Source organism: Coptis chinensis, chromosome 5, assembly GCF_015680905.1.
Source record: "Coptis chinensis isolate HL-2020 chromosome 5, ASM1568090v1, whole genome shotgun sequence".
Taxonomy (NCBI): domain Eukaryota; kingdom Viridiplantae; phylum Streptophyta; class Magnoliopsida; order Ranunculales; family Ranunculaceae; genus Coptis; species Coptis chinensis.
In genome coordinates this window covers 74,934,973-74,957,336 of record NC_141460.1, presented here as the reverse complement: position 1 = coordinate 74,957,336, position 22,364 = coordinate 74,934,973, and the positions used below count along the sequence as shown (strand labels likewise).

General features: G+C 36.0%; 3 protein-coding genes and 1 non-coding gene across 4 annotated transcripts; 2 read left to right on the top strand and 2 right to left on the bottom strand.

Annotated features, from left to right (window-relative positions):
• Positions 1 to 262: 262 nt before the first annotated feature.
• Positions 263 to 2,867, bottom strand: LOC147498895 (translationally-controlled tumor protein homolog). Its single transcript, XM_086559076.1, has 5 exons — positions 2,714 to 2,867; positions 2,071 to 2,144; positions 1,695 to 1,820; positions 1,441 to 1,598; positions 263 to 636 (listed from the first exon to the last, which is right to left on the bottom strand). Exons 1-5 carry the CDS (start codon positions 2,739 to 2,741, stop codon positions 519 to 521), a joined length of 504 nt encoding a protein of 167 aa, XP_086415202.1. The 5' UTR covers positions 2,742 to 2,867; the 3' UTR covers positions 263 to 518.
• Positions 2,868 to 4,135: 1,268 nt separating this feature from the next.
• Positions 4,136 to 10,630, top strand: LOC147498893 (E3 ubiquitin-protein ligase IPI1-like). Its single transcript, XM_086560748.1, has 6 exons — positions 4,136 to 4,603; positions 6,221 to 6,390; positions 7,439 to 7,497; positions 9,325 to 9,350; positions 9,449 to 9,818; positions 9,898 to 10,630. Exons 1-6 carry the CDS (start codon positions 4,429 to 4,431, stop codon positions 10,421 to 10,423), a joined length of 1,326 nt encoding a protein of 441 aa, XP_086416874.1. The 5' UTR covers positions 4,136 to 4,428; the 3' UTR covers positions 10,424 to 10,630.
• On the top strand, positions 5,721 to 5,824 carry LOC147498894 (small nucleolar RNA snoR99). Its single transcript, XR_015197270.1, has one exon. It is a non-coding gene; the product is annotated as a small nucleolar RNA snoR99 (small nucleolar RNA).
• On the bottom strand, positions 9,914 to 22,155 carry LOC147498892 (cyanidin 3-O-glucoside 7-O-glucosyltransferase (acyl-glucose)-like). The gene is made up of 10 exons (XM_086563369.1): positions 21,877 to 22,155; positions 13,232 to 13,352; positions 13,072 to 13,143; positions 12,822 to 12,909; positions 12,467 to 12,725; positions 12,229 to 12,344; positions 11,940 to 12,062; positions 11,761 to 11,819; positions 11,469 to 11,622; positions 9,914 to 11,393 (listed from the first exon to the last, which is right to left on the bottom strand). Exons 1-10 carry the CDS (start codon positions 22,153 to 22,155, stop codon positions 11,156 to 11,158), a joined length of 1,509 nt encoding a protein of 502 aa, XP_086419495.1. The 3' UTR covers positions 9,914 to 11,155.
• Positions 22,156 to 22,364: the final 209 nt, after the last annotated feature.

Here is a 22,364-nt window from a genome sequence, read left to right as displayed (position 1 = left end):
ATTGCATTGATTCAAATTTTTTCGAGCATCTGTTCCAGCGCATATCAAAAGCAATAAGATATCTAACAGCTGAAAATTTCAGCACTGATAGGCTATGAGAGCATCTCGCCTATCAGAATAAAGATGGGTTTATTAGGCATTGGTGCTCTATGAACAAATATACCAGTTAGCCTTTGCATCACTCAGTTCAAGAGAGCTCTGTAGTCTGTACTGAGGAATCCTCTAAAACCGACATATCTATGGAACATAATGGACAGCATGATTGGAATCGAATGCTGTTTGTATATTTTATTTATGTATTATCATCCACAACATATTAATGACAAACACAAAGCAATAAGCTCCTAGCAAGTTTAACTGGTTTAACCTGAAAATTTGTGAAGACACAAAACAAGAAAAACTTATTCTGACATACTCTGCTAGAGTTTCCAACTGAATAAAAGAAAATTACTAAAAGTACAGGAACGATCCTCTACTCCAAGGCGTCAAGGCTACAACTCAAAGCAGACAAAGCTTTGTCAACACTTGATTTCTTTCAAGGCATGGGCGAAGTACAGAAATGTCGGATCAGTAGCACCTTCCCTGTAATAGGCAAATACCATGCTGGCGTCATCATGCATGCTCTCCCCCACGAAGCTGCATTAAGATGTTCAAATGAGCAAACAGAACTTAAAATTGAAAGCTAACGTCATTCAAATAGTTGCCCACCAGAACACCATTATTCTGATGGCTTGCTCTAAAAACATATTAAATTGTTCTAAAGTCTAACTTCAAGGAGTTTCTTCGTCTTTGACTTGCACACCCAGAGTCACAAGTTTAAGAGTCACACTCGATAGTCTCTAACTCCATGATATCACAAATTATGACACTGATTAATTTATTTTGTTCGATAAAAGAATTTTGTATTAGAATATAAGTGTGAGAGGTTCACACTACCTTTATAATAGTTACATCAAAGTTGTACTATAGCTTTCCAACCAGTGACAATTGAATCAAAACTCAAATTCCTAACAGTAGGAAGATGAGATACCCAACCCCAAAGGATGTATTTGCAATTACAAATAATAAGATTTAAATCACAGAACAAATAACCTTTGAATATAACTATAATTCTAATCTACAAGTTGTTTAAATATTATTCTACAATTTGTAACACCACAATGAATTGTTTAAATAGAGGGTTAGTTAGGGATACCCCGATTTGTAATGATGGGAAAAAAAAAACTTCATCTCCTAGCCATTGAATTTGCCCTGGGGGTGGTAACCCCCTTAGATATAAATCTAATTCTTGCAAGTTGACTAGAAATATTAAGGATAAGACTCATAAGAGACCCAAAAAAAGGAATAGGGAGAAAACTCCCAAAAGTTGCAAATTCCCCTTCCAAACACACTCTGCATTCTAACAAAATGTAGTAATTAAGATGGGAAAAAAGCACATACAACTGAAGCTCCCTGATCTTTGGTAGTAAAGACTTAGTCGCTCCCTCGATATTCTTCTTAAATTCTTCTTGTTTCTCCCCTTCCAACTTGGGTGTCAGCAACTTGATATATCGCTTCATGTATGTCACAAATTGTTTCTTATCAAATGCTGGTTGTTCCTGAAAATAAATACCACTTTTCAGTTCTAACTTTCAAAGTATATGACCCAGTAAGATCACCATTTGATGCAGAAACAAATTGTGTGAATCACAAACCTGAAGGCGGAAGGTGTCAACAATATCGACCACCTTAACAGCTGTGTCGTCAACGCCTTCTTCATCTCCACCTTCAGCAGATGGGTTTGCACCAATGTCAAAGTCAACAGCTCCTTTAACAACCCACTGTAAAACAAAAACACCATAAAATTTAGTCTCACATCGTCAATTTGAGCTTATAGTAACATTAAATTACAATTACTGGAGGTGCCGACTAGCAAAGTAGGTAAAACCTTTGGGTGATAATACCAGAGGTCTGGGGCTCGAACCCCGCCAGCATCAAAAAATTACTGATCTCATTTAAATCAGGCTTACCCATAAAAAAAAAATAAATAAATAAAAAATAAATTACAATTACTAATAATTAATTACACACCTTCCCTTCGACCTCCCATAGCATGCCATTTTCAATTTCTTTGTATGGGAATGAGTCAGAGAGGAGCTCATCACCTGTAAATCACGAGTACAAATAATGTCAACACAAGCAGGCTACTAAGAATTGCAAATTAAATAAACATAAAATTGAACTACTTGCATAAAACCAAAGATGACACACACAAATTCAGCACCAAATAACATCATCCCCGGCATCTAAATTCTAAGTCTCTACACGTCTCTTATATGTGTACTTCTTCCTTTGTTTCTGTCTGTGTTTTAAGTTCCTAGATAGAACACTATACAAAATTCTAAGTTTCCCCACTTTATAAACTTGCCAATCAAATAAACACTTTCTACTAGAATTTAGACCATAAAGGAAACAAGAAATAAGTAAGCTAGAAAGATGTTTGCTTTTAACAGAATTATTATGAAGAAAAAACAACACACCCAATATTAAAGTTTTTTCACATAATCATTATCATATAAGAATAGCATAATAAAAACATCTATAAGAACTTATATACCGTGAAAACTAGTTAAATAAAAACTCTAACATGCATGCATGCAAGTTAAAAACCTTACAACAATATAGCAGAAACAATAGAAGCAGCAAAATAAAGGAGCTTTTCTTTTTTCATTACCTGTGAGAAGGTCTTGATACACCAACATGATTATAGATATGTGAAGAAAAGAGCTGAACGAATTGCTAGTTTTTGAAGATAGTGAAAAACGGTATGGCAGAAAGCTAGCTCTAGAAAGTTGTTTTCTGTTGTTTTTTTTCCTAGGAAGACAAATATTTATAGGAGAGCGCTGTGGGTGTCAAATTACTTATAGAGGACGAATAGGAAAAGGACACGATTGGAATTAGGAAGTACAGATCGTTTCTAATTCGTGTTGACCAAAACAGTCCAACATTCGAATTTGGAAGTGAACTTGAGATGGGCCGGCCCTATACTACTAGAATTCCTTATTGGCCCCTTGACTTTCCAGACAAGGTCTTCTTTCATTTAGATGGCTTATCATTTTGAACCAAAAAAACACCAAGCAATTTTAGGAGCAACATCAAATTCTCGATATCAAATGACGCAGTTTTGGATAAATCGCGTCATATAGCCCACGCGGTTTTCCCAAAACCGCGCCAATGAAGCCCATCTTAAAAGCCCAAGTCCACGCGGTTTTGAGAAAATTGCGCAATATCTCGCACATCAACTTTATTATTTATTTTCTTTCTCAATCTCTCACGCGGTTTTGGCAAACCAAACCGTTTAAAGTTCCAAGCCCATGCGGTGTTTAGAAAAACGCAGCGATTTTTCCAAAACCGTGTGAGATTTGATTTGATCTGGAAGCCAAGACCAAATATTGGGCGATTTGGTGCTAGCTTTGGTTATTTTTTGGTGTTTTTATCAACATGTCACTCTCCTAAAGTTGAAAAAACACAAATTTTTTGAAATTTTGGTGTTTGATGTTAGGTTGATATCACTCTTAAAGATGCTCTAAGGCTAAAGACATATATGACCAATTTTGACCCGTTGTCAAAGAATATTCCCACATGTGCCAGCTTCAGTTGTATGGGCGTACGAAGGAGGGTGATAACATTTTTCCATAGAAACTGACTATTTAACTTACACGTGCGATTAGTTGGTTTCAATTTTCGGTCTGGGGCAATTTTACAATTATTTATAAAATAAAAAAAAATATTGTGATAAATCAGGAGAAAAACGTCTCAATTTTCCTATACAAATAAACCGTTTTATTTTTCCATTAACCATGCTATTACATAATATCATTTTGACCGCGTGATCATGACCGTAATAATTAAAACCATATAGAAGTATAATTGGAAACACTACTATTCTTTATTTTGAGTCTGCACTATTATGTACACAAGGTAAGATGAAATGTTGTAAACTACATGATACATGTAATCTGTTGCCTGCTCTAAATACACAAATTAACGATGTACAAAACCAAGTTTTTAAGTTCACGTGAAAGTTTTGACAGATAAAATAAGCAACCACACCTCTCACTCGTCCCAAGTTTTTGAGTCAAAGGTTTTAGATACATGTTGTTGGGTCATGAATCGTCAGTTATTAATTATTGCACCACCATCCAATCTCAACCGTCCATCTATTCTCACTTTCACATATCCCACCGCCTTTAAATTACTAATCTCTCTCTATCCACGAAATCAGACAAAGGCTCGAATTAGAACCAAAAAAAAAAAATCGAAAGACCCAGTTTTTCTTTTTCGTTTTGGAATTGTAGACAGTGGGTAAATTTTAAAAATAATTTATTATAAATAATAATAATAATCATCTGATGTTAGTTAGAGAAGAGGAATTATTAATATTATTTGATGGATATGAGAGATACAATGGATCTAATGGAAGAAAGATCGTCTTCTAATAATAATAAAGGAGGAGGAGGAGGAGGAGGATCATTAAGTGTTTGTTCAATTTGTTTGGAATCTGTTTCTGAGAATGTTGGAAGATCTATTGCTAAATTGCATTGCAATCATGAATTCCATCTAGGTATGATTTGTTTTTGAGATCTGATCTGTTTTTTTTTTTTTAGCTTTATATATTTGTGTTGGATCTGAATTTTATGAAATTTTGTGGTAAATTATTGTTTTTTTTTTTTGTGTGTAGATTTTGTTGGAATTGTTATGAATTTAAAATTTGAGCTAGAAAAGGATAATTTTTTTTTTATCATGTGTTAATTGTAACATTGATTAAGGAATTTGGGGATTTTGATTAAACTATCTTATTGGTGTCAATGAGCTAGACCAAGGGGCAGTGGAGCTCAACTTGTAGAGCAGATAATACGACCATGTAATTCCTTTCTAACGTTATCAGGGTGACAATGGGGGGAGGGGGTTAAAACTTGTGTCCCTCTGTTCATCCCCGTCTGTCTTCTTTCCCCCCTGTTCCAATTTCAGCTCCCCTTAAACCTTTCTCTCTCTGAAGGTAGATTGATAGATTGTTTGTTTGTCTGATTACTCTGAAATTCTAGTGTGAATGTCTATACTGTCTTTGATTTAGAGAGCTCCTGGAAATTTCGTTGCCCGTCTTCATCATCATGGGTGTGCTTGTGTTCTGAATTTTGGTGTCATGGTTGACTATTTAAACAAAAATTTAGTGCATGCTGTTTCCAGTCTATATCGAAACAAACTTTAGTACATCCTGTTGTCGCTCTACTCTATTCTAGTCTGTTCAGTTTCCACTGAACTTCAGATGCCCTCGATTTGCTCTCCACTTGCCTTGAAACTTCTGTGGTAAACATCAGCATGATTACATACTGTCACAATTGCTTTAAGTGCTCTCGAAGCTTCAGCGTACCATTTCTCTGGTCTCCATTGTGTGTGTTAGTGTGTATTTATAATGTGAGGAAACTTAAAATTCTGAATAGTGCCCTAATTTCTGTAAGTGAAAATTTTAATATGTTTATACTTTATACCTTCTGTGAACCTAGCCTAGAAGTTGCAATCTTGTGGCTTAGAGTTAAGAAGGGATAATGGATATATGCATGTTGATGTATTGGTATGGCTTTACAAATAACATTGAACACAGACCTAGTTTGACACGGAAAAGTTTTAAGTATTAGTTGTTGGGATTTGATTTGACATCTGCCCCTATTGGCTTTCTCATTGTGCCATAGGGATGAATTGGTCCCAGATACGTAAACCATCCACTCAGAGCTTTTTTCATCAAATTTTCTAATGTTTTTAGCTGATCATCATGGATGGGAAATCTGTAAATGTTTTTATCTTTGTAGTTTGTAGAAATATGAAGTAGAAAACAGATGTTATTGTGATTTTTATACGTCTCTTACTCCTATAGATGCTTCTGTACTTCTTTCTTGTCTCTGTATTTTCAATAAATTTCGTACCGCATAAACTAGTGTTAGTTATAGAACCATTGTTGGTCTCTGTTTTTTCACTTAGGAGATTTTGTGGTTCATGTGTTGATAATTTATTATAACGATATCAAAAGGTTTTACTTTATATATACTCTCTGGTGTTTGTAAATTCTAATGTTTCATCTCAAGGTTATCACGTGTCAACTTATAAAAAAGATTCATATCTCTGCATGTGATGATTGTGCTCTCCTGTATTAACATTATCTGTATTTTTATATTGTTTTTGACAGATTGCATCGGTTCAGCATTCAATGTAAAAGGAGTGATGCAATGCCCTAATTGCAGAAAAGTTGAGAAAGGTCAATGGCTTTTTGCTAATGGTACTCGTTCATGTCCAGAGCTTAGCTTGGAGGACTGGGCACATGATGAGGATCTTTATGATCCAAGTTACTCTGAAATTGTGAGTACTTTATGGTAGTGGCTCATTAATAGTTATGATGGAGTTTATTCTCTACTCACATGTTTTTCATATTCTTCTCATTGATTGAATTGTGGTTGCACTATTAACGGATATAAGTTATTCACCTTGCACCTCCCCTCTCCCCTGACAACTTAGCTTGAATGATTGTGAATAAATTTACTAGATATGCTGAGGTGACGTCCTTAAAATGGTGTAATGTGTTGCTTCACTTCCAAAACTGTTCTTAATCCTCCCTTGAGATAGTAGGTGTCATTTGCAACGAGATGAGATACCTGCCCAATCCACTCAATATGTTGACCCTAACGGTTAACCTAACAAGCTACTTAACCTGTCATCCAAAATATTAAAATATAATGAAAACTCTTCTCAGTTTGAATAGAGAAATGAGGATTACAGAGTTGCCTTGTTGAAGCTCTTGGAGAGAAATTGTCTTTGGGCTACTTACAGGCACCAATAGGTTTCATTGTAGGGGAGAAATTTTACTAAAAAAAATCAGCAATCTGTGGATTGGATGAGAGACCAGTAACATGTCTGATTTGTTGTAGCTAGGGTCTTTTATCTATTATCTTTGTATTTTCTCACTAGTAACGTCTGCATATGCTTAGTTGCCTTGATTCGAGTACATGCTTTTGGTTATCCACTATCCAAGCGTCGATCAAAACGTCTTACCCAGCTAGATTGCAGTTTCGTATGATTGTGAGCAATATTTTTCATGGGGAAATTTTACTTTTCCTTGCCAAGATTCTTTATTTCTCGTGGGTAAAGTTTTATTGGGGAGTTCCCCACCCGTGAGGGTTATTCTCATAAATGAATGAGTGGCATAGAGACACTATTGCGGCCATAGAGATGTCACGGTTGGGATGAAGACTCAGGCGAGGCATAATGAGTTATGAAAATGCTACACCCATTTAGACATAGCATTTGTTTTGTTAGTGTATATATATTTTAATGTTTACTATTATTATTAATTTAAGTTTTTTGTTGATTGCATATTTGATTCTTTTGTTGTTTATGAATGTTTCTGCAGCCATTTGGGCTCCATTGGTGCCCTTTCAGTGGATTGAACCGGCTTCCTGCTTCATTTGAGTAAGTCTAATATGTAATATTCTATATTATGAGCTTGCATTTCTGTTACTATCTGCTTTTCATGATTGCAATGAAAATTTGCAACCTATAGTCAGTTCTTAAGTATTGTTGATTATCTATTCTACTTTATAAATGGGCTTGCTCGAGCTAGCCATTTTAGTCGTCATTGCGTCGATTCCCTTCTTCTTTTCCCCCTTCTTTTTATTTCTCACAATTAATGCTTTTACCACATGTCACAACTCACAACTTTCACAACACATTGAAAATAAATTTTGAGAAACTTAGATACTAAAGGTCATCACCAAGTTTGCTGCTCATCATCCAAATAAATTTGAGTTCCATCAATTTGTAAGAATTGCTACCTTACGCATATATAGATTTCATTTCTTTTGCTCTTTCTTCTAAAATACAATATTTAGTAGAAAAACTACTTTCAATATTCTACGTGCAATGTATTGCTCAAATAATAAAATAAGACCCCCACTTATTTATTTATTTTTTATTTTCAAAAAATGCCGCCAATCGCTTTGGAAAACATGATAATTTAACTTTGATTCCTTTTCAATTTAGAAATACATAATAGACTTATAGACTAGCAGTCAATATTTTTTTAAAAAAAAAGACTAAAGAGATGATAAATTTAACTTTGATTCCTTTACAATTTAGAAATATGCTATGTTACATGGACACGCCATATTCTGAAAAAAATTTGTGTTGGATACATATTCACGTGTCCATGTCAGACACATATGGGACACATATTGCGTATGATAATATTTTGCCATGTCAGAGACTTCCTATCCGTGTCGGATACGGACACACCTATCCGTGTCAATGTAACTTCTGTCAAATACATAATAGGCTTATAGACTAAGAGTCAATATTTTTTCAAAAAAAGACTAAAAAGAAATAGAGCAAGTGCAGTATTGTCATTCTAAGTTTTTATATTTTTCTTTTGCTATGTCGTGTTAAATTCACCTAATAATTAAACATATTCAGTCCAAATTTTATACATTTGCAACAATAAACACATCCATGTTAAACCACACGCACAAGGTGCGTCCTCACACATGTATTTATTAAGTAGTGGCCTACATGTTTTCTGATATAACACTTCTTCTCTTATTCTGATATTACGTGAAAACATGGTGAGTTCTGGAATAGTGACTCAAAAGGTTTGACTTTTTCTTGTCATTTAACCGCGGCACGTCTATTCGGATTGTGCCTTCTTGCTAACTGAATGTTAATATTGAAGAAAAATGTGTTAAGACTGTTTTGAGTAGGTAATGAAACACATTTGTGTATCGAAGGACAAAAGGGTATGTTAGCGGAAGTTATGAGGGGGAAAAAAACTAAAAGCTGAAAATACACCAAAGAAAGGGACACCAAAATAAGATTAACCTAATTTAAATTCTGGATGAATACTGCCGGACCTATTTATTCTTCAGGAATTGGAACCACGTGTTATGCTGTCAGTGCAGTAGATGTCGGGAAAATCTTCCTATAATTTTCCTGCCAAGAGATATTAATGAAATATAGTAATGGATTGTAGGAAAGAGCTCTCATGCAACATTATCGATGAGAAGTCACTGCAGTTATATAGATGCGACAACTTGTTCTATTATGTCTTTACCTTTTTGCATCCTTTTGACATATGTATACTCTGTTTTCTGGGATGTAAGATTGTGACATAGAAAGTAACCCTTTATTAATTTCAGGAATCTTGCTTAAAGCATCTTTCCTGGCGCTTGAATTATGATTTGGTGTAGTAATTGCAGTTACCTTTAAAATTTCCTCTTACATAGCTATGTTTTATTTTTTTTGCAGGGAAGGGGAACCACCATCAACTGCATGTAAGTGCAATTTTAATTATTTCTGTTTTTGTTTCGGAACTTCTGTTTTATAAGCTTGTCGAGCATCAGTTACTAATTTCACATTTGTAATTTTTCAGATCATGATCTAATGGGACACCATGCCATCTTTGCTGAACATACACCAGCACCATCAGCAGGACATTCGTGCCCTTATGTAGCCTACTTCCAACTTCAACCCTCATCTTCGAGCTCTAATGAGAGTATTGCCGATGGTCCTAGCTTTGGGCATCACTGGAGTGGCATGTCTGGGCCGAGTGAGATCTCAACCTCCCATGCTTTTACCACTGTGGATCTGCATTATCACAGCTGGGATAATCACCCCCCTCCATTTACCAGTGGAGCTGACCAAGCTTCAGTTCCTCCTGCAGCTCTTCGGTCTATAAGGGGTGATTCCGACGGTATACCAAGATCTGGATCGTTTGTGCATCCATTTCTTTTCGGGCATGGGTATGTTTTTATAGGTTCATGTTATCCGTCTTTATTGGGTACCAGTGCGTCTCACACAAAGTTTCTCTTTTCTATACAGGTCTGGTCCAAGAGCAGGGAGCTCGTTTGTTTCTTCAGTACCTCCGCCTATTCCAAGCAGTATATCAAGGACCCATGAAAGAGTCCAGGGTCTTCACGCATATCATCAACTACCGTCCAATTCTACAAGCATGCGCTCACCCATCTTTCCTAGTGGCAGGAGATCTGGTGCTCCAAGGGGCGTGGCACCTGTAGGTCCAGTAGCTTCATCTTCTGATAGTGGTTTTGTTGTTTTCCCTCCTGCTGGCTCCTCTGGTAGGAATCATCAAGAAGCAGAGAATCCGGTTCGGAGTCGTTTCTATGCGTGGGAGAGAGATCGTTTTGCGCCCTTCCCGTTAGTCCCAGTAGACAGGGAATCAAGTTGGTGGGGGCCATTCCATCAAGGAAGTAATGGATCCGACTCCAATAACAGGTCTAGTAGCTATTGGCACAGGCATGGATCAGAGAGGCCGGCAACACAAAATCGTTCAGAGAGTTCCTCATATCAACAAGTTAATGCCTCTGGTCGACTGCATCCTTTCATATGAGTTGGATTTGCTAAAACGATTGAACTTAAAATATGTGAAAATGATATAATGATCCAAGTCTGTAAATTCAACAGACTTCTGTTTTATTGTGTGGCCTTGAAAACTGAAAACAATCTCCTATAGTCGCACAATCACTGTGTGATAAACTTTGGTTTTCTATGATATGTGGTCTGGAGGACAAAATAAAATTTCTGGTTGAACGGCTAAGGAACTTGTGCTATAATGCCTTTTTCTTGCTTTACACCTGCTGAGTGCTGACCATACTTTGAAATTTTGATTCAGATACGTCTCCATTTTCGAGGCAGGAAGCAGGTTCAGGCATCCCTGAAGTTGATCTAAAACTTTTGCGGTGTAAATGAAATATTTATTGAAGGAAATACTGATGGTGATTGCAATTTTGTGTCTGTGTTCACAATAGTTATTGGTCTTGTTTGCGTAAATTTACTTCTTTTGATTTGTTATCATTCCTTGATATCAGTAAAAGTAAAAACTTGCACAACGATAAAATTCATAGATCTTAATATATTATTTAAGTTCAGATAAAATTTAAATTTTTACAAGAGTGAAAAGCTTACAATGGTTTCCCATTACATATTACCTAATGCCTATTATATTCAGCCATAGTATTAAGAGGAACATCAGATTAAATGACAGCCCAAGGTCCCCATATAAGAGCTGGACAGTGGACGTGCACAACAAGCTTATTGTAACAATCAGAGAAGCAGGAGCTAACTAATGTGACAAAGATAGTTTGGTTGAGTCGCTGCTGGTATGGTCTCTGTTCTTTGTCACTATGGCATTCTTCTTGATTAAATTGGAGTACCATTGAGCTGATAATTTAGGCCGTCTCTTTAAATCCTTGTCCTCAAAGTTGACGTGAACAATACCGAAGCGTGTTTTATACCCATCCGACAACTCAAAAAGGTCTAGGAATGACCACAAGAAGTACCCTCTGGCATTTGATCCGCTCCTGCAGAAAGTAACAACTGCGGCATTAAGGAGATTCGCTTTTGAAGTGACGATGAATAATATAGAGAAACAGTACCTTATTGCATCAAGAATGCCTCCCATGTAGCCACTTACGTAGTGAATCCTGCCTGCATCGTCATCAAGTGTCTCATTGTAGGGAGTTCCAAATCCTGGCAAGATAGATACTCTGTGACTACTGAGAACTGGTGAGAAGAAACTATCATGGTTTTCTGTGATCGTTATTTTACTTAATTATTGAAGTCATGGGCTACTAGAGTAACATCATGTGGGAACCAAATTAGTCAATACTCAGTAGCCATGAACTACTTCCTGAATGTGAAATTCAATATGTATGGAGAAAGATATACCGTTTTCTTGAACATAGACAGGCTGATTGCCGTAGTAGTCCTTGAAATACTCAATCAGGCTCTGCAAACCAGATGGATTATAAGGTGTAGAACTTAGTGTTTCAAAAGGACCTGGAGGCATTTGAGAGAGAGAGAGAGAGAGAGAGAGAGAGAGAGAGACGTGAATTTAGTGGTTCAGCCCAATGAAGTCGAAGGACCCTTTTACTAGTTCAGATTCACGTTTGGTAAATGTTGGAAGTCTGGAGCCAACATTTTTCTTCATGATTTTGGGATAGTCTCCAAACACCAGAGGATCGACAGCCCTGTAATTTGGGAAGGAAACTTAACGATTTAGTAAGTTACAGAGGTACATTATCCAATCACGTGAAATATAATAAATGACGCAGATTAATCTTATTGAACATTTACCTAGGATTATGAACATTATGCATAGATGGATGGATGTCATGTCTATATGTATGTACTTACCAACCAAGATAGAAATCTGTTGCTCTCCGGGTTGCTATAATGTCTGCCGTTGAGTTTGTCAGAGGAGTACACCAGAAAGCATACACATTTATTCCTATGAAACCTTTTTGCTTTGCCTGCATTACAACTCCCACTCCCATAACACGGTTATGATCCAAAAATTATATCCTTCGTTTGAACAAGAGGGATATGTATGTTTACTAGGCCTGAGTTGGTTCATTCAAATTTTGCGACTTACTTGGTACTTGTCCCTGTACACTGCGGCAGCAGAAGCATGTGATAACAAGAGATGATGCATTGCTATGTAAGGCTCCACAGATGAATTTCCTGCCGAACAATTGTATAGTCCTCCTGGTTGTGAACATCTCCGCGGTGGCCATTGTCCAGAGTGGAAGGATGCAAGACTCATTATATTTGGTTCATTTACAGTAGTCCAGTGGGAGACGCGGTCACCGAACTCTCTGAAGCATACATCTGCATAAGCTGTGAAATCCTCACTGTTACAAGACACAGTAAAATTACAACTTAGAGTTAGACATTGCAATTTATTATGATCCATGAAGCAGAGAGGAGTGTAATGAGGGAAACTTTACATAATTTTTGGGTTCAGCCATCCTCCATATTCTTCTTCAAGTATTTGAGGGAGATCTAAATGATATATGGTAACGTGTGGTTCAATTCCTATAGTTCATACCAATATAGTTAGAGATAACAAAGAAAATTTTTAAATGCATTCTGAATTATATTCTTCAGGACTCCACATGAATATGTTGAGCTTGACAACGATATAACTGTTTCTTTCATGAATATGAATTGTTCTTTTTCAATAAGAAAAACATATACCATGGCTGATCAATTCGTCAATGAGATCATTGTAATATTTGAGGCCCTTCGGATTGAGGTCTCCTCTTCCAACTGCCAATAGACAAGTATGTCATTTGGAATCAGACCATAAAGTTAATTTAGTTACCAAAAAGAAAAAATAACCAACAGAAACAAGTACGGTGGACGGGTGGAGTGCTAAGACTACTTGAGTGCAGTATCATACGTGGAATAAGTCTTGACCAAGAGATGGAGAATCTGTAGGCATCAAGTCCTATATCACTCATGATCTTCACATCCTCCTGCAACATAGAAAATGTTACAATTATGCTTACTTTAGAGCATCATTAACGCGCTCCTGTAATCTAATGTGACAGTTGACAATTTATTTGGTAATTTTTGTCACCAATGCACTGTCAAAACATCATTTTTATTTTAACAATTGTCAAATCCAAACCAAATTCGTTAGAAATATAGAAATGACTCGCACGGGACAAATTTTGCCGTCCAGAATTTTTTTTTTCTTTTTTTTTAATAAAAAATTCAAACGACTCGATTTTGTAGCATTAGAATTAACGGCTATATTTAGTTCCGTTGGACTGGGTCTATATATATTGCATATTTACTTAACTAATTTTTCACCAATTCACTTCATCTTTTTCTTTCTTCTTTTATTCTTCACCAAAATTACAAAATGTTTTCACAAAGGTCTAGAGGTAGAGGAAATAGAGGTGGTAGAAATAGTGAAAACCAAAGCCAAGAAAACAGCCAACATACCTATGTTTAAGGTTGTTCAAAAAAATTCACAGCTGTAGAAGATGAAATTTTATGTCATAGTTGGATTTTTATTTCAGAAGATGCAGTTGTTGGAATGAGCCAAAATAGACATTTTTTTTTTTTTTGAGAAAATTGCTGATGAAATGAACAAACATATGAGCTAGTTTGGTCATGTAAGGCAACCACGAACTGGCGGATCGGTTCAAGCGCGTTTTCACATCATCCAACATGCGGTAAGTTTATTTCAAGGTTATTATGATCAACAATTGAGAGTGAATGCTAGTGGTACTAATGCGGATGATACAATGTCACGAGCTCATACTATTTTTTCAATTGTTCAAAAGGAACCATTTAAATTTGAGCATTGTTATTGGATTTTAATTTTAAGTCCAAAATGGAATCACTTCTATCAAGCTAGAAGTGATAGTAGTTAAAAAAAAAGAGCAGAGAACCACTTCTAGTAGTGGTGGCATCAGTGGTGGATAAACCGCTAACAATATTGGAATAGCTAATATTTTGTTAGATGAAGAAAGTAAACCATCGAGGGAAGTACCCGGATCAGAAAAATGGCGAAAGGGAAGAAAGTTTAAGAAAAGAAATGCTGATGAAGTTGCGCACCAAATGACACAAACTCTGGAGGAGGTCAGAGATAATCAACTTACAACTGTAAAATATCTGTAAGAACAAACAGAGCTAAAATGACAAATGTTCCTCTCAATGAAAAAAGAAAAAGAAGATGAAATATTGAGGCTTGAAGCACAGAAAGAACAAAATATCATGATGCATGATCTAAGCAAGTTTAGCGGTATTCAACTGACATTTTGGGAAACTAAGCAAGCAACTATCTATCGTAAGTGGGTTGAACAAGAACAAGATATTCCTGCTGCTCATTCTATTCCTAATTATCCAACCTCTTCTACTCCATACATTCCAAGCCCTCCTAGTTCATACATTCCAACCCATCCTTCTCAACAGTTTGGGTCTTTTTCTTCTTCTGGATCAACAAACAGTGTTAGTCAGTCTTGTGGTAGGCAAGCACGCTCTCCCAATCCATTTCTGAGGGATGAAAATGAAGAATATATATAAAGATGATGATTTTTAGTTATAACGTTTTTAACAGTTTTCTAGCTATACCCCTTTTAACTTATTCAATTAGCTTTTTCATCTAGAGGTTTACCTCCCCAAGATCATGTTATAATAGTTGTATGAACACAGCAACTAAAGTAGAACAGAAGGAACAATAACAATGAAAAAACAAGGACAACAGTAACTGGGAATAATCAAGGCGCGGATTAGGCTGTCCTTAAGGAAAGATTTTGCCCCTTCCAATGGTGCGAGAAAGGCAACAAAGGGCGCCTTTTTCCTCACAGATTCAATGGTTAACAGCGACTGATTTTGCACTAGAAACGGACTACCCTTTTAGAATAGCAATATAACTCTCTCTCAAGGCCGACATGAAGAAGAGAAGAAGAAGAAAAGGATCGGTTGAGTTTTTGTTTCTCCTCGAGTTGAGTTTCGATCAAGTCTATTCTCTATGGACTGACAGTCCTATTTATAGAGGTTAGGAGGAAGAGAGACCAACTCCTAATAGAACACTGAAACTTGCTGCTTGAGAAAAAGGCAAAACAAGTTTAGGCTATTGGTCAAACCACTACCCACAACAGTAAGCCCAAGCCCAGGCCTGAACCCTACCCAATGTGGTGGATAACCAATGTGGGACTATTTACTATGCATTAAAGTGGAGAGAACACCATTTATTCATCTCCTCCACTTTGCACACACACACTAGTATTTAGAAATACACAAGAGATTCCAACAATCTCCCACTATTTTAAAATACTAATAGTCCCCCACTATTTTGGAATAGGATATTACAAAAGAAATGGGTTAACGAAATGCCAGAGAGAATCGAAAAAACAATGCATAAGATACTGGTGCTTTACGGGCTTGAACCAGTCATAGGGTAACATGTCTTATAATACGTGAAGTGGTGGATTAAAAAATCTTTAAACCAACATTCCCTTGTAGTAAAATAGAGGACATGCACCCACATTGCTCTTTCATTATATGCATGTTCTGCGGTGTTGTGCTTTTTGGCCCTTGCGCTGCCTGTGTTTCATGAATGCTCTAGAGTACTTGCCTGAATACTCATAAGAACCGACCCAGTTCTACATTCACGTAGGTGGATATCCATCAAGTGTACATTGCAGTTAAAATACACTATCTCATTATAAAAAAATGGACTATGGATTCCAATAAGAGTAAAATAACTCATCCTTTCTCATTGCAATTCAAGTTATACAAAGTATACAAAAAATGTTATCTAGTCATAGGGTGGGACGTCTCAAAGAAAGACAATAGCATACCAGAGCGACGAGGTGACTTGTTTTTCTCTTTGAACCTAATTCATGGGATCTCCAATCACATAGGTGGGGTTGCCGTCAGTGTTGCCCTCTATCTAAGGCAAAAGTCCCATCCCCCTCGACGTATAACCACTTGCCTCCAAAGAAATGGTGCGGTTAGACATGTGGCCAAACTAAGTCCAACCTAACATAATCTCTAGCAGCTACTTGATTAAGTTATATCTCAACTTACATGTATTCTTTTCCCATTGCACATAAGATAACATGTCTTAGCTATTGCAATGAGACAGTTGCAAAGCATATACACATCAGGAGGCTGTTTAGAGCCAATGGGAAGATTTGCCAAGAGGTTGCTAACCTACTCAGCATCATCACATGCCTTTTCTAAGGAGATTAGCTTGGATGATATCCAAGACACTCAATTTCCACCAAAGGTAAACACATAAACATTCTTTGGATCTAGTTTATAACATATTACCCTTCTAACAATGATGGAAATCTACTAAATATCACCATAATCAATGGCTCTGCTATAGTAAGTATGGATAATCGACAATATACATCAAAGTTCCTTATAAGGACACAATGGGTTATCAGCTCAGTATGCCATTAATGTAGGCAATGTCATTTCTCACATATATTATCCATCAAGTACAATTGGCTACCAATGATATTGACATATTTAGTATGAGAAAACACAAGGAGATTATTTTTCATAAGATGGATATATGCCACAAAAGGTGTTAACACATGCTTACTATCATAATACCCATACTTTTCAATGAAAAATATTTCTACTAAGTGCTATAACAATATAATGAGACCAACATGAGTTTTAATTCCTATATTCACCAGTCATTCAATTCTGTAGTGCCCGAAATTCCCCTATACCATCCGGCCGGTCTGGTTTAAGGTACGCTGTGGCCTTCAACCATATTCAAACGTCAACATCTTGACAACTAAATATAGTAGTTACAGAAATGAGTTTAACAACATAATAAACTATCATGTTCAATGACGGTTTATGATGTGTTTCAAATGGAAATTTCTCTGTCTCATACACATTCTCAATGCTAGCACTCATGATATTAAATCATCTAAACAAAGAGAGATTAACACATATGTCTTGCTTTGCTTTAAAGAAAGTATACATTTTTTATCAACAACGGTACTTTGACATCCATATGACACTAATATGTTGTTGAATTGCTCATGCCATTTATAGGCGCTTGAATCAACTCATACAAAGATTTAACTAAATTGTATACCTTCAGCTCATCACCTGGTACTACTTGGTATTGTAGTTCCGCATAACTACTCAACTAGAGTCTTTAGAATTATGTAGAAGAAATTCTAGTTATATGAGCAAGGTTTCAAAATAGTATAAATATTGTCTCTGATTGAAACCCCTTCTATTATTATTAGCATTGTATTTTGCAATACAACTATCACGTTTTAGTTTTCTCTTGAAGATCCAATTCAACCTATAGATCCCCCAATAAATCAAGAGTCCAGTTTAAAGGAGTTGTATCCTTTAAAAAGGACACTTCTCATAGACAGACAACTTCCTTATAGGTTAATGAATCTTCCTCAAGAAACATATAAACATCATCACCGTGAATGGTAGAAATACTAATTGATAGTCTTCCAAATTTCTTTATCGTATGTAGTTCATTATGAACATTCAACCACTCTATGCCAATTTCTCAGAAAGCACAACCTCAAATAAACTTAGCATATAAGACATTCAATAATAGTGTGGTATCTACAAAATTGTTATCACTCATGATAACTGAAAACAAACATCACTATTATGAGTTTCACCAATGAACATCTACTAGATAATTCTAGGTCTCAAAAAGACTTCTTTTAGATTCATTCACAATAGCCTTGGCAAGACACCCCCTACATTTTGAAGCATTTTTGGATAGGCCCAAGACCTTTCCATACTTTGTAGTTCAATGTCTTTCCAATTATCTTGTGAGATGAACTATGATAAAACAGTGTTATGCATATGGGTCACCACCCCCCACAGTTCAAAAGTTACTCAACCTAATCAAACTTACATGCAAAACACATTATACCGCTACAAACACTAAAAGAAACAACAACAATAAAATGCACTCTTATGACAAGAATATACTTTACTCAAGTCTCTAATTCTGGATCATATTAAACATAGTCATATTATGTTCATGTTATCTATATGAAAGGAAATCCACAAAAGATTCTAATGAATCTTAAAGAATAAAAGAATTAGATGAAAAGGGTTTTACCCGAGATAATATCATTATCATCCTTCTTTTCATCATTCAACATTCCAACTGTCATAGGGAGACAATCCACGCACTTGTGCATCACCTTGCCTATTTATCCATAGTCATAGGAGGATAATGCCTAATAAGACAATCTACAAGCGTTACATCTCCTTGTCTAAAATAGTCACTGGAGGATATTGTCTAAGAAGACAAACCATTACCTTACATCTCCTTGACTAAATTAGGATTAAGAGGATATTGATTGTTTCCCATATTGTTTCCTCTCATAAACAACGATGCTCATTACTTAATAATATGTGACATGGTTAAACTTCATGTCAATGTTAAATAATGCATTCATGCCAAACATGATAAATATCATATCATAGGTTCAGGAAAAGTAAACTTTAACCGTACCCCTCACAACAAAAAGTATACGATATTTAAACAAATCTAGCCACTGAATATGCAAAACAACTGAGGACTCTACCTCCTCTTTTTACATGAGCTCAAGTAAGATAGAATACCCTATCAACAAGACCTCAACTACTACCACAACATCTAATGGCTCAACCCATTAATGTCTTCAACTAGAAAAATTTACCAATAAACTATTATCAAGTTTAAAGTAAACCACGATGATTAATATCCAAAACTAGCATGCTACACAACTTTAACATATGCTATATTGGATATAAGCTAAAGTTACTTCATTTAACATGTATTTTCACAACAGTACAATTATAACCATCGTCTAACAACACGTTCACTCAATAAAGGTAAGCAATTATGCATTGAATACATTATAATTACTATCCAAGATTTGAGTGTGGTTGATATTAACTATCTTAAGGTCTCTCTTAGACCATCTACATACATCTACATATGTACAAAGAAAATTAATATCAAACTACTTTTAGTCAAACCAATTAATATCTTAGTGATAAACACGTATAATTTGTTGACTAGGTTATTAAAAAAGTTTAAGCTTAGGGATTTCCCTCCTAAGAAAACTAGCATTCAACTCAAGGCAAAAATATCACCATATAATTAAACCAAAATAATTGCAAAGAGTGAAAGAATACGATACCTAACCGATTGAAAAACCGGATTACCATATTTTCCTCCTTCTAGAAAAACAGTTCAAAAGAACTGTAATTCTAAACCAGCTCAGGATGAATTGGGTATCAAGCCTTATACCACTGGAAAGCTCTTTGAATCAGCTATCCAACACAAGAAGAAGATTGCAAAATCGAGCTCTGAGCTGAAAGTTATAGCAGTTTCCGTAACGAGTGACGCAACTGTCAAAAAGACGAACTTTGACGTTTTTCTTGATAGAAATCTCATATTTGACTCCCACAAACGTAGGAGAAAGGTCTACAACCATATAGGGTTTGATAAACCACAAAAGATCAATAAATATTCAATCTTTAATTGGTTTCCCTACCAAAAACGAAATTATTAGAAAATTTCTAAAGTCATAACCCAATAACACAAACAATAACTCAAAGTAAAAGACTTATCTTTTGATTGTCGTATTAAAGCACTCTCCTTTGTTCTACTACAAAACTCTTTCCTTAAGATTGTTAGAATAGTTGTATGAACACAGCAACTAAAGTAGAACAGAAGGAACAATAGCAATGAAGAAACAAGGACAACAGTAACTGGGAATAACCAAGGCGCGGATTAGGCTGTCCTTAAGGAAAGATTTCGCCCCTTCCAATGGTGCAGAAAGGCAACAGTGGCATCTTTCTCATAGGATTCAATGGTTAACAACAGCCTGATTTTGCACTAGAAACGGACTACCCTCTAGAACAAAGAATATAACTCTCTCTCAAGGGCCGACGGGGAAGAAGAGAAGAAAAAAGGATGGTTGAGTTTTACGTTTCTCGAGTTGAGTTTCGATCAAGTCTATTCTCTATGGACCGACAAATCCTATTTATAGAGGTTAGGAGGAAGAGAGACCAACTCCTAATAGAACACCTAAACTTGTCGCTTTCAAGAAAAAGGCAAAACAAGTTTAAAGCTATTGGGTCAAACCACTACCCACAACAAGAAGCCCAAGCCCAGAACCCTACCCGATGTGGTGGATAACCAATGTGGGACTATCTACTATGCACTAAAGTGGAGAGAACACCATTTGTTCATCTCCTCCACTTTGCACACACACACTAGTATTTAGAAATACACAAAGATTCCAACAGATCACACCACATCCAAGTCAATTGTTATCTTTTTGGTCAATGCATGTAAAAAGACTTCATTGCCCTTTGCCCTTTTAATAGTTTTCTAGCTTTACCCCCCCAGAACTTAGGCCAATTAGCTTTATCCCCCCAGTTCTTTCATCTAGAGGTTTACCCCCCATAACTTAGGCCAATTTGTTTTACCCCCCTAGTTCTTTCATTTAGAGGTTTACCCCCCAAGACCACAAAACATCCAAGTCAACTGAGTTTGACCGTAATATTTTTGCTCAAGACAAATGAAAAGACTCTAATGCCCTTTTCTAGGTATAATTACATAAATACCCTATGACTTTGGCAAATACAAAATTGGAATTCAAATCATCTAGGACACATGTCACAATCTTGTGAACTATATTCGACGACTATACACCATCATGACATGTGTCACAAGATCATGACATCATGTGTCATAGATGATTTGAATTCCAATTTTGTATTTGCCAAAGTCACAGGGTATTTATTTAATTATATCTAGAAAAGGGCATTAAAGTCTTTTCATTTGTATTGACCAAAAACATTATGGTCAAACTTAGTTGACGTGGATGTGTTAATGGTCTTAGGGGTAAACCTCTAAATGAAAGAACTAGGGGTAAAGCTAATTGGCCTAAGTTCGGGGGTAAACCTTAGATGAAAGAACCGGGGATAAAGCTAATTGGCCTAAGTTCCTGAGGGGTAAACCTAAAAAACTATTAAAAGGGCAAAGGGTAATAAAGTCTTTTTACATGCATTGACCAAAAAGATAACAGTTGACTTGGATGTGGTGTGATCTGGGGGGGGGGGGGGGGTAAAGCTAGAAAATTGTGTTTTTAATTCCAAGTATGTTGGTAATGTTTTTAATTTTAAGTATGTTGTAACGTTTTTAATTTCAAGTATGTTGTAACGTTTTTAATTTTAAGTATGTTGTAACGTTTTTAATTTCAAGTATGTGCAAATCTTATTCAACAAATCACAATCTTATTTAAACAAAACAAACTTGATGAAAGTACATTTAACAGAAAATACAGAAAACACACTTAAAAAACACAGTTAATAGAAAATTCAACTAAGACAAATCAAACTTAAACAAACTTATTAGTTGTTTCTTTGGTTGTGGCGTGCACCATAACGTGCCTAATGATGTTCAACCAGATCATTCTTCAATTGTTGATTAGTAGCTCCACAATGAATACTTAATGTCATAGCTACCATGATTTGCACAAACAGATGGTCATTACTCTGCATCTCAACTTCATGTCGCAACCGTTCATCTGAAGGTGGTTTCCACTTTGGAAGTTGTACATTACGTTCATTATCAACAATCATGTTGTGAAGTATAATACATGTCTTCATTATACGAGATAGAGCTCCTCTGTCCCACTGACGAGCAGGCCTGCTAACAATTGCAAATCTAGCCTGTAAAACACCAAAACCACGTTCCACATCTTTACGAGCTGCTTCTTGCGCTTTTGCAAACTTAGTATCCATTAGAGTAGCAGGAGATGAGATTGTTTGAATTAGTGTAGCCCATGGTCGATATATTTGCATTTGTTGAACGATTGCGGCATTAGTTCACTTACTCTTTCGCACCAATTGCTATTATGACTACTAGAACCCATGACAAAATATAAAAAGTTTATGACTGATGAGAGGAGATGAAGAAATGAAAAAATATATGGATGCTTCACCTGTGATTG

What these genes read in the sequence shown, in the direction of transcription:
- LOC147498895 (XM_086559076.1), bottom strand. Translation starts at nt 2,741, where the DNA reads ATGTTGGTGTATCAAGACCTTCTCACAG. An exon ending in GTATCAAGACCTTCTCACAG is followed by an intron (nt 2,145 to 2,713) that starts GTAATGAAAAAA and finishes CGTGATTTACAG; the next exon opens with GTGATGAGCTCCTCTCTGAC. An exon ending in TTGACACCTTCCGCCTTCAG is followed by an intron (nt 1,599 to 1,694) that starts GTTTGTGATTCA and finishes ATTTATTTTCAG; the next exon opens with GAACAACCAGCATTTGATAA.
- LOC147498893 (XM_086560748.1), top strand. Translation starts at nt 4,429, where the DNA reads ATGGATATGAGAGATACAATGGATCTAATGGAAGAAAGATCGTCTTCT. An exon ending in ATCCAAGTTACTCTGAAATT is followed by an intron (nt 6,391 to 7,438) that starts GTGAGTACTTTA and finishes ATGTTTCTGCAG; the next exon opens with CCATTTGGGCTCCATTGGTG. An exon ending in CCATTTCTTTTCGGGCATGG is followed by an intron (nt 9,819 to 9,897) that starts GTATGTTTTTAT and finishes TTTTCTATACAG; the next exon opens with GTCTGGTCCAAGAGCAGGGA.
- LOC147498892 (XM_086563369.1), bottom strand. Translation starts at nt 22,155, where the DNA reads ATGGATACTAAGTTTGCAAAAGCGCAAGAAGCAGCTCGTAAAGATGTG. An exon ending in TGTACAGGGACAAGTACCAA is followed by an intron (nt 12,345 to 12,466) that starts GTAAGTCGCAAA and finishes GTTGTAATGCAG; the next exon opens with GCAAAGCAAAAAGGTTTCAT. An exon ending in GGCATTCTTGATGCAATAAG is followed by an intron (nt 11,394 to 11,468) that starts GTACTGTTTCTC and finishes TACTTTCTGCAG; the next exon opens with GAGCGGATCAAATGCCAGAG.